This window comes from Cervus canadensis, chromosome 17 (genome assembly GCF_019320065.1).
Source record: "Cervus canadensis isolate Bull #8, Minnesota chromosome 17, ASM1932006v1, whole genome shotgun sequence".
NCBI lineage: Eukaryota > Metazoa > Chordata > Mammalia > Artiodactyla > Cervidae > Cervus > Cervus canadensis.
In genome coordinates this window covers 63,219,458-63,231,658 of record NC_057402.1, presented here as the reverse complement: position 1 = coordinate 63,231,658, position 12,201 = coordinate 63,219,458, and the positions used below count along the sequence as shown (strand labels likewise).

The window sequence follows — 12,201 nt, the reverse complement described above, 5'->3', positions numbered from 1 at the left end:
TCCTGCATGAGACAATCTGAACCACAAGGGGGTTCCCTGTTTATTAAAACGAATGTCTTTAATTGAACATACACAAACTTCCTTTTTTTCTATCAGAAGATATTCTGTCCTTAATAGTAGCTGTTACTTTTTTTCAAAAACAAATGATTTCTATTGGCTTTTCTTCTAGAAAACAAATTTGACTAAAAATAACTTTCAGTTGCTCTATTTCTTTGGGAACTAAAACTCAAACCTCACAGAACTGATCTTCTGATTTCGAAGTCAGCTGCTAATTAGGTGACTTTAAGGGGACTAAAGACTTGAAAATGTTTAGTTTTTAGCATGGACAGGGGTTTAGATTGCATGAAAGCATGGGGGAAAGGCATCTGTTCGTTTTACATTTTATTATTACATATATATGCATGCTGGTGTGTTTTGCACAATTTGTTTCTTTTCAAATAAGGTTGTCTGTGCTCTGTCCTTAAAATTAGAGATTCTTCTTTAACTTTGTGATCACTCTCACAGTTTTGGATGTGGTTTCACATTGGGTAACTAAAATACACTGAAAGTGATAAAAGTGAAAGTTGCTCAGTCATGTCCGACTCTTTGCGACCCCAAGGACTACACAGTCCATGGATATCTCTAGGCCATGGAATTCTTGTGGTGTTGGATTATATCATGTGCAGATTTTAAGTATCTTTTGGTGAAATACTTTACTTACTGATACAATAATGATTAGCAAATGATAGTTTAAGATTAAGTAATTTGTCTTAGATTAAACCTCACTATTTATACCCTTAAGAAGTTAATCATGAATGCTTCCTTGTGAATTTATGAATTATCTAGCAGTGTGTTGCCCTCTAGCGGCTGTGGAAATCAGTGCCATTGAGATTATGAGCCTTGGTGGGTAGAACCAATATATTGGAGTGTCACCGTTTTACAGACACACACACCACCACCACCACCCCATCTTGAGGTCACGTTAGGAGACGTCCATGGAGGTGAAGGTATGGCACTGATAGAGCCAGGCCAAAAGACCATGTCATACTGTGTTTTTCACCTAGTATTTGACTCTTGAAGTTTCAGTGACAAAATTTGTGAGAACAGATCTCTGTTCTCTGTTCTCTCAAAGTAGATCTCTGTCTCAAAAATTCACTAAAATTTTTAACTTGATGCTGAGACAAAAATGTATACCTAGTTGTTATATGTTGACTTTTACTTTCCGTAAAGTATACCCTCAATTACAAAATCTCAAAGGTAAATTTCTAAGTATTTGAAGACTGTAAAATCTAGCACATAAAAATACTTTTGATTAAGAAACAAATACTTAACCAAAAACTGTAAATAGTCATTGATAGTCTCTAAAACTTAAGCTAATTCAAATTCTAAAAGTTAATTAAAATGCAGAGTTCTGTGTGTCAGAACCAAATCAGTCAGAGACACAATCTGTTACAGTCCAGAAAGTTGTTCAAACTGGCTTGAGCTCTAGAATAGAATCATGAGTGGCTCTGACCCAAACTGAGTGCCCTGGAAACTACACTAACGGCCCCTTTAGAGCCAGGCTATAGAGATGCCTTTAGAAGTCTTGCAATTCTAGAACAACTCTCCTTTCTGACAGCTCCAAGGGAGTAGCTATGGATCAGAAGGAATAACTATATGTACCTTTAAAAAAAAAGAAAAGAAATCTTGGGCCAGAGAGTATCTTAGAACAATAATTTAAGGATATGTCTGACATTTCTGAAGTACTTAATTTATCAGAGCGCTTCTGACTGTTGCCTTACTAGATTCTCACAATAGTATTACAGAGCAGCAGTGCAGCAGTCACCGTCTTCTCTGCTTTACAACCGGAGAGATTTGGAGAGGGGAAAGGATTTTTCCAGGGCTCAGGAATTAGTGAATCTGGGACAAGAATCAGGCCAGCATAGCCTGAGTGGTCTTTCTAACATCCTCTGACTTAAGATTGGATAGAAAATACAAACTAAAAGGAAATAAAATGAGATATGAAATATCTAGATCTAACCAAATGTCTTCAATCTGATTACCATTTGAAATAGTGATAGGGAAAACTGAATGACATCCTGACTTTCTGTAATCTCAAGGGCACTGAGTTATACTTTGATATGGCTTAGGCCCCCTAAATCTCAGTTACCAGGCTGTAATTTCTTCATTTAGAAAAAAATAACCCCGGATTTATGCTTTAGCCTTCTTGTGTTCTAACCACATGGGACTTGGAGTCTCTCTTTTGCTGATTCTCAGTTTTAGAACGTGTTCGCTTGAGGCAGCGTTGTGAGAAACTGCTCTTTCATACCCATACCCTTATAGAATGGTGACTGTCTTAAACTGACTTGATTATTTTGTAGTTCATTTTGTTTCACTCCCACTGTAGATAGGATACTATGTAGATGCTGTCGGTCAGCAAGCATTTACCATTGGTCATCCACAGCCCTATCAGAAGTATTATATTTTATTTAAAAGCTCTCTACTCAAAGCTTCTCCATTCATAAGCATTTGGAGAAGGGATACATGTCTGAGTCTGCCGTTAAAAAACAGGTCAATGAGAAAAAAAAAAAACAACAGGTCAATGATGGATGATGGGAGAGGCTCTGCATGTATAGGGTCAGGGAGTATATGGTAAATCTCTGTACCTTTTCATCAGTTTTTCTGTGAACCTAAAACTGTTCTTTAAAAAAACTTAATAAAAATTTATATCTAAATACACACACACATATACATATTTGTGTGTGTGTTAACTGCAGGATCTCAGGGAAGGAAATATGAATACAAGCTGCAGTTTAGTAAGCTATGACTTCAAACCCTGTTAATTTGTAAATCCAGCAAATAGAAGTAGTTTTGAACTCTCTTGGACTCTCATGGACTTATAATCTATATATACAGATAACCTTGCTATCCTCGGGTATTTAAAATCTACACATATCTTACCTAGGTAGGGTAGCCTGGCAGTCTTTATAAGGGGCATCAAGTCCTCATTTATGTTCACATGTAAGTGTTATCAGCCCTAATGCAAGTTTCTATTTTAAGGTTGTATCTCTGACATCAGTAAACTCTCTGAAAAAGGCACTAGGGGAAAATGAATGATTAATGTAAAATACATCCCTTAAAATTAAATATTTAGTTATTTTCATTGGTATTTTTAAAGTTTTCACATGATCACTTGCTTCAGGGAATAATGATGTTCACATCATAAAACTGTGAAAAATGTCACTTTTAAATTGAATGTTCTATTTTCAATATTAAGCTTAAATATAAATACTCATAGAATAACACTTTTTTCCTACTCTCTCACAGAATACCCAAAGGATAAGCAGTTCTCAAGCCACTCAACCCCTAGCTACCCCAGTGGTGTCTGTGACAACTCCAAGCCTGCCTCCGCAGGGCCTGGTGTACTCGGCCATGCCGACCGCCTACAACACAGGTAAGCCTGCCCTGTCGCCTTTTGTGGGTTTTTTTTTCTTTGTTTTGTTTCAGTGTGTGCTTTTGGGATTTCTTTAAAAATATATTTATTGAAATAAATTATTTCAAGTTTCTTAGATTCACAGTTGGATATGTTAATAAAACACATGCTAGTCTTGAAAAAAATTACACAGTACACATTGATTATAGAAAGATTCCCCAGCATAAACTTCTAGTTACTCCTGAGAAACAACTAGCTGTTATCAAATTATGATGCACAACAAACGGAGCAAAACATTTGCGTCTCACTCTTCCAAGCTTTTGAAATAAGGTGTTTTTCTGCATGCTGTGTCAACCTACCTTGGGAAAGACTGCATCCCTTGGGACCTCAGGACTCAGGGAGGTGAATTCAGGGAGCTGTGTCAGCAGGTCGCATTTTCCTCCGTTTGGTTGCTACTGTTTGTGCCTGAGGGCAAGACCAGGAGCTTTCTTATTTCTCTTCAAAGCCAGTCACTCTGATCTTGAGAAGGTGAGGAAAGAAAATTTGTGAGCTAGAATGTTCAGAGGGGTGTTGGCCGAGGAGATGGTTCTTGAGCTGGGGGTCACCGTTACATTACAGTTTACTGAGCATTTCATGACAGGTTTTTCCAATAGAAAACTTAGATACCCCACTATATTTGTTTTTAGAAATGCCATTGGCTTTAAAGAATATTTTTTCCAGAGTCCAGAAGGAATTACCAAAACACAAAAATGGAGTCACATTCTCTTGAACCATCCCTTATCATTCTCACTCCTGTAACTACTTACTTCTCTCTCAGAGCACCTATTCTGTTTAATGTTACCACATTATCTTTATTTATCTTTTTAAAACATGCATCTATATTTTGTCTTTCATTAGTATATCAACTACCTTTCTGTACATAGTTAAGAATCAAACACGTGCCAGTCAGTCAGTACAGGGATGAATAAATGAGCAACATTTCCAAAAGTACAGTAGTTCTGTGTGGAGGAATCATATAGACACTTCCTCATGCCCATCTGTAAGGTCACTCCCAGCTTCTCAGCTTATTCATGGATCCATTCAGCACATATTTATTGAGGGTGTTCTGTGTGCCAGGCACTGGAAATATACAGGAGCGCACAGTTAACAATGGAACATAGGGGCTATCACAGGAGAAAGACACAAGACAAATAGCTCTAGGAATAATTTATCACCACTGTGTTAAGGGCCACACTGAAGCTTTGACCTGAAGAGGCTTTGATCTGCCTCGGCCAGGCAGAGTAGGGAGAGGGCTCCAGGAACGGGGAGCCCTGTGTACAGAGGCAGTGGGAGCCTGGCTGACGGGGCCAGATCGCTGTAGAGCTGAAACCACAGAGGGAGGCTGGGATGCACACGCCTTGCTGAGGACTTTCGGACATGATCTTGAGAGCATTGGGAAGCCATAAAAAGGTTTTAAGCAGAGAGGTATCATGACTATATTTGTTTTGTATGATCACTTAACTACAGCATGCATGGGACCACCACACAAGAGGCTACTATGATAGTCCAACTAATGAATGCTAATGGTGTAAATTAGGCTGGTGGCAGTAGAGACAGTGAGACATGGGCAGGCTTGAGAGATAGTAGCTAGAATTGACTAGACTTGATCATTGGTGGTGGAAGTAAGTATCAAGGGTAACACCCACAGATTTCTGGAGTGAACAGTTAGGGGGAGAGTTGGTGCCATTTACTAGAGAGAGGCAGGTTTGGAGGAAATGATGAGTCCAGTGGGATCATGTCAGACTTGATCTGTCTGGAGAGACATCATGACAAGTAGACATGTCAAGTGGGTAGTTGGAAGGATTTGGAGGCACTGTGGAAGGCGCAGTGTGACTGATCCCCCTACCCAGCTTCTGTGGGGCGGGGCAAGGCAATGTTAGAGAGCAGTGACTGAGAAAAGATCACAAGCACAGCTGTGCTGCTTAAACTGTTTCTTTTTTAAAATGCTAATTCACTAGGGAGACTCATTTCTTTAAATACTTCTCTCAAAACATGAAAAAGAAGTTAAAGGTAGAAGAGCTTTTGCCACCTCTCTTTAGAACTAAATGGAAAAAAACAAATGTTAATGTTGAACTGAAGTAACTCTACATGTGAATTAACATGCTATGTCTTGGCCAAAATGATTATGACTGAAGCATTTTTGTCTTGTAACACAAAGTTTTTTCATGAACTTTGACTTTGCATGTAATCAGGGATCTTTGACAGTTCCTGTACTTCGAACAAATGCAATTAGTTAATTGTATGATAATGAATATACTGTCTATGTCACTAAGCTTGACAGCCCATGAAAAGGGGTCCTGAATCTTTTCTGCTTCCCCTGTACTTCAGAAATATGAGACATGCTGAACTAGTTGCAGTCAGGATGAACTGGAGTGTTTCTCTTTGTTCATGAGGGTAGTGGTGGGCATATATATTTTAAATAACAATTGTATAGGAACATCTTTTAGAGACAGCACTGTTATTATTTCTATTTACAATCCTGGAATAAGTATCTCAACTTTTTGTGAAATAATAAGCTATAAATATTTAGTACAAAATTGAAACCTCTTTTATTGAAATAATCCCAGACAACTGAATATAGCTAGGCCCTAGAAACCTCCCAAAAGAAAATTTTTTGTCAGTTGTAGACCATAAGCATGTTTTTGGCTTCCCTGGTGGCTCAGTCAGTAAAGAATCCGCCTGCAATGCAGGAGACCTGGGTTCTATCGTTGGGTTGGGAAGATCCCCTGGAGGAGGGCATGGCAACCCAGTCCAGTATTCTTGTTGGAGAATCCCCATGGACAGAGGAGCCTGGCGGGCTCGTTGGACACGACTGAACGACTAAGCACAAAGGGAATTTTTTTGTGTTATGACGTACCTGGCTTCTTTCAAACTAAGAAAACTTTTGGCACAACTATTTGAAAAGCAGGTGTTGTATGGTCCTTTTATTACACACACAAGCAACATTTCCTTCTTTTTTAGACTACTCACTGACTAGTGCAGACCTGTCAGCCCTGCAGGGCTTCAACTCGCCAGGAATGCTGTCTCTGGGACAGGTGTCCGCCTGGCAGCAGCACCATTTAGGACAAGCAGCCCTCAACTCTCTCGTGTGAGTAAATGACTAGATGTTTTCCCCAAACCTATACCTATGCTTCCCAACCTGTGTCTCATTCCACTGGTAGAAAAAAGGCAACCTGAAGGAATTCAGGCCTACCTGGCACCCTTCTGTTTCCTTGCTCTGGTTCACATCAACAGACAGAATAAGAAAATGAGCTGTGCCCTTTGCTTTATCCCTGGATCGTAGGGAAGGGTGGTAGGGGCTGGGTTTCTTTTGTATGGGTCAGGCTATGTGGGATTCATGTGGTTGACTGCAGTTCACTGCACACATTGTACCTCTCCAGGAAGGGTTCGCAAAAGAGAGTGTTCCTTGCAGACAGCATGAAAGGGATCACAGTGGTGCTCAGTAGCACAGGCGTCACTAGCAAGGGGAGAAGGAGTGGTGTTTTGGTCAAACTAGAATAGTCAGCCCAGGAGAAGCTGGAGGAGAACGGTCCAGAAGAGGGGACAGCATAAGAGGTTAGCTGTGTCACTTCTGCTCAGGACACGTGGGACACCTGGCATCCTAGCCTCTTGGCCTGAAAGTCCCCAGAGAGGCTCCCTGTATCCTGGTAGATCCACAGTGCACACTGGCATTGGTCGTCACCTCGGGAACTGAGTCATGGAGAAATGGCCAGGGAACCCGAGGGAAATCTCTGTTTACACAGGCGTTTGGCCCTTGGGTGTGTGCAGAGCATCCTAAATGAGCACGCTAAAAATGGCCGTGCAAAGGCAAGCAGAAAAGGCTTGGTGCTCAGACTGAGGAAAAGGCGTGTGCACACTTTACTGTGTCCTCTGAGCCGCTCACTTAGCCTTTCTGAGACTCATCTGGAGGGTAGGCTGACATGGCTGCCTTCTGAGAGCTGCTGTGAGCACAGATGGCAGTCCATCACAGAGGCAGAGAAGAGGGGAGAGGGAGCGAGGTCAGGGCGCCACGTGGCCCCTCTGCTGCTTCGGTCCCCGCGCATCAGCCGCTGACACTATTTTGGAAACTTCAGCCACAGAAGTACCAAGATTTGGGTAATAGAACCAGCCGCTAGAAATCTTGACTGTACTCATTTTTGGTTTTAGCAGAGATATGTTGTTTTTTCTGTGTGAAGCACTGCAGGAAACACCAAAACTGGCTTTGGGGAGTTCTGGCAGTGTTTCACACCCTGGGCTCTTTGTCAGTCAGGCGGTATCTGTAGTATCGCATTCATGCAGATGCACTCACAAACCAGCTGTCTAACAGATCTTTGTTTTTTTCCTTCAGTGCTGGAGGGCAGTTATCTCAGGGTTCAAATTTATCCATTAATACCAACCAAAACATCAACATTAAGTCAGAACCAATTTCACCTCCCCGGGATCGAATGACCCCATCAGGCTTCCAGCAGCAGCAGCAGCAGCAGCCGCCGCCACCGCCACCGCAGGCCCCACAGCCGCAGCCCCGGCAGGAAATGGGCCGCTCCCCGGTGGACAGTCTGAGCAGCTCCAGCAGCTCCTATGACGGCAGTGACCGGGAGGATCCACGGGGCGACTTCCACTCTCCCATTGTGCTCGGCCGACCCCCAAACTCTGAGGACAGAGAAAGCCCTTCCGTAAAGCGGATGCGGATGGATGCGTGGGTGACCTAAGGCTTCCAGGCTGGTGTTTGTACTTTGTGTTACTGCAGTGAACTGCTCTACATATCTAAACTGGTAAATAAGGACATGAGTTAAATATATTTATATGTACATACATACATATATATCCCTTTACATATATATGTATGTGGGTGTGAGTGTGTGTATGTGTGGGTGTGTGTTGCGTACACAGAATCAGGCACTTACCTGCTAACTCTTGTAGACCTGCAGGTGTGCGTACCATGGCAGACAGAGCACCCTGTAGGCAGAGTCTAGTCTGGCACTTCCTTGGACTACTTGTTTCATAAGATAACCAGTTTTTGCAGAGAAACATGTACCCTATATATAATTCTCCCACACTAGCTTGCAGAAACCTAGAGGGCCCCTACTTGTTTTATTTAACTGTGCGGTGACTGTAGTTACTTAAGAAAAATGCTTTGTAGAACAGAGCAGTAGAAAAGCAGGAACCAAGAAAGCAATACTGTACATAAAATGTCATTTATATTAATTACCCAACCTGGCATGGGTCTCTATTGCAAAGAGGTGCATGGGAAAGGGCTGTTGATATTAAAAAACATAACAAAAAAGCCCCACACATAACTGTTTTGCACGTACAAAAATGTACTGGGTCAAAGAAGTGATCTTTAGCTAATAAAAAAGAGAGAGAATAGAAAACACGCATGAGATATTCAGAAAATATTAGCCTAGAGATATAGAGCATTAACAGTAAATTAATATATTAAGTTATAATTGGAATATGTCAGAAGTTTCTTTTTACATTCATATCATAAAAATTAAACTGATTTTAGCTCATGTATATTTTATATAAAAGAAAACACCCTTATAAATTGATGACTATATATAAAATTATATTCACTACTTTTGAACACATTCTGCTATGAATTATTTATATAAGCCAAAGCTGTATGTTGTAACTTTTGTTTTTTTTTTTTAGAGAATAGCTTTATCTTGTTTTAACTTTTTAGTTTTATTTTGAGAGGGGGAAAAAAACAAACAAAAATATCTTGCAAGCAGAACCTTGGAAAAAAAAAGCCATGAACACTTATTATTCTATATGTAAATTAAAAGTTGAGCCAAACTCTTTGTGTATATAGCATCTTAAATATATTATCACCTTTGATGTAAGTACCTATGTATTGTATGGTCACCAGATTAAAAAATATATTTTTGTGGATTGCCGCCAATTTAGGGGGAAAAGGCGAGATCCTTATTAAGTAGAGTATTCACTGTTTAATATTTACTATTTTGTTAAATATACTGTACTTTGGATTTTAATTATTGGCCCAGTCTTTTCAGAGGATTGTATAAAGGGGTTTCTCCCCTCACTGGTGGTGAATGTGTGATGTTACATTGTAATCTTTGTGCTGTATGGGTTGAGCATTATTATATATTTTATATGTGTATATAAATAGCAAAGTGGCAAAAAAAATTGATGTTAAGTTCATCCTGCATAAATGTAAAATGTGTTGTAACAGATTTTATAAGGCATTATTTAAAAACTTGCCTTTTGTGAGGAAAAAAATATAGTAGAAAAGCTGACCTAATTTAATTAATGTTAGAGAAAATGGCAAAATAGTAGATGAGCACAAAGGTTTTATAAGTGGTAAATGATTAGGGAAGAATATTTGGGGAGGAAGGGATCTTTGTTTCTCGACCCTCTAAAATAGATTGATGCAGCTGGTTACAAGATAACTGTCATTCTGGACACTCTGTGCGTTGAATGACACTGCAGTGTGGGGAGAAGCCCGCTCATGGTGCAGATCCTTGGCATGACTCTTGCCATTCTGATGCCCTCAACTGAGATGCTGACCAAGGCCTTACTCTCTCAGGAAGACAGCTAAGTGGTGACAGCAAGTTCGGCAGTTCCCTGGGCTTGTGCCATGGCAAAATTCAAAGTCCTGTATATCTTTCATCGTCGATTTTTAAATACTCATTTTCTTGAGAAACTCAAAATAAGGGTTTTAAATTACTGCTATTTTATATTTTAAACTTAATATTAAGCAGCTACCTACAATTTTTACTTACGTTTTTGCTTTTTCCCCCTAAATTGCGTTCCTTGTGACATTTTACTCATATGCTGTTTGTGACAAATCATCAGCCAGATTTCCTGGCTGACACATAGGTAGTTAGGTACAGGATAAACTTGTGGCGTTCACAGCTGCAGAGTGGAATTCTGTTTTTAATGACATTTTGGGTAGTAAATTTTGATAGAGGCCAAAAAAGGGAGGGTGATACACTCTCCCCTCTCGTCGGTTTGGACATTTGGCTTTTATTCAGAATGGATTTGTTTTGTTTTATTTTAAATATACTTATTTTACTGAACAACTTACAGGCACATTTCTTCATGAGGTCACACCTAATTGAAACAATGCAGTTTCCCAACACTGAATTTCCAAGATAATCCTTACCACTTTGTAAACCATTTATAGCTTTGAAAGTGTTCAGTGCTTCTTTGGTTTATTTATGCATGTTCATGAACTTCTGCTGTACATGGAATAGGAGTTAACACATTCACATTTACTGTCTATTTTCTTGTGTGCCTTACGAGATGGCTTTTCTGACTGTATCTCAATAGTCTTTCTTTCTATGCAGGTTTATAATCAGTACAACTACTGTTTTCTAAAATAATATTACCAAGGCTCGGAGTTTGTATTTCAATTACACTGACCAAGTAACAATGTATTCCATTTTCAGGAACTGAGTATTTGACTGTTAACCCTTTTCTCATATACCCAGTGTGACTTAGAGCATATGGACTTGACAGAGGTACCCTCGCCCAGACCCCATGTACGAACACGTCACACACACATCTCCTGGTGGAAACCAGCTCAGCGTGGGGCAGACACTAACCATGTTACTTTAGAACCTACTTTTCTTACCCTTTTTGGACTCCTGTGTTTTGTATGACACCATCGCAAGAAATTTTATCCCTGCAGATGAAGTATTTTATTACTAAAAGACAAAAACAAAAAAAGCTAGAGTAAATTGCACTGGTTCAAGTACGGTTTCCAGCAGCTGTACTTCCTTCAGCAGTCTACCTGGTACTACATTGAAAGGGAAAGTCACCATTGTATGTCTACAGATGGTCCCAATCAAAACTCCATCTTTTGAGCCCTAATTATGTCCATTGTGTTAAGAGACTAAATCAGGGGTTTGTTCTAAAAGAACAATATATGTTTTACCATTTCCTTTTACTGTAAGGACAGCTAATAAAGCATTAACATATTTTCTGTATTAACCATCATGCGCACAAGAAATACATAGTAAATAAGGAACCAGAAAACTCCTGGCATTGGATCATAAGAAGCTAGATGATTAGAATGTGAAAAAGATTTTACAAATGTAAAACTTTTATTTCTCTGTAGAAACTTTCTTCACTTTGCTGTGCAAGAAGACACTGCTTTGCTATATTTAAAATGGCTTTTTTAAAAGAGATTTATGTATTTGGTAAATGTTTGTAGTCAACAGTTCACACAAGAAGCTGTACACGGTTTGAACATGTAAAACCGTTTGGCGGCACAAGCTGGACTTTGTTGCCATCCTTGAGATGAACCTTTTAAGAAAAAATAAGTTAATCTCAATTTTTCCCTGAATGTGTTGTTTTTTTCCTTCATTATACAATAAATATTATAGTGAACTTTTTATCAAATGGTTAAGAAAATGTTAGAGGTTGTTGTAAACTATTTGTATCCTGCACTCACTACAGTAAAGACGGACTGGCTTTTCCTGTGTACTCCAGACTCTGTCATGTTTGCCACCAGTCACCCTCTTTTCCCTTCTCTTCCCTTCCCCAAACCTCTTTCACCTGCAGGTCCCTTTTACTTCCTTTGAGATGTGGTTGAGGAAACTTACAGTGCCCCACCCCCGCTCCTGTTTTGGCTCCTGAGGCCTCTCCTCCTGGGCGGCCCTGGACCCTTCAGGAAGCAGCCAGCGATCTGGTCCCGGCATCTGCCAGCCTGGCTGTTCTGTGCCTGTTGGTGTGGATACATTAAACCCATTCAGGCTCTGATAACAGCTTCCTGCAGGATATGCTACTAGAGTGCGGGGATGGGTGTGGGGCATTTGTTAGAACTT

At 40.0% G+C, this 12,201-nt stretch overlaps 1 protein-coding gene across 17 annotated transcripts in view; it reads left to right on the top strand.

The window, feature by feature from the left end:
* Positions 1-11,860, top strand: part of MEF2A (myocyte enhancer factor 2A) — a 204,659-nt gene extending 192,799 nt beyond the window's left edge. For all 17 annotated transcript variants that reach the window (XM_043434332.1, XM_043434346.1, XM_043434347.1 and 14 more), the window contains 3 exons: positions 3,286-3,412; positions 6,392-6,518; positions 7,758-11,860. In XM_043434332.1, coding sequence (XP_043290267.1) covers positions 3,286-3,412; positions 6,392-6,518; positions 7,758-8,118 — 615 coding nt within the window. In that variant the 3' untranslated portion in view covers positions 8,119-11,860. The remainder of the gene's footprint in view (positions 1-3,285; positions 3,413-6,391; positions 6,519-7,757) is intronic.
* Positions 11,861-12,201: the final 341 nt, after the last annotated feature.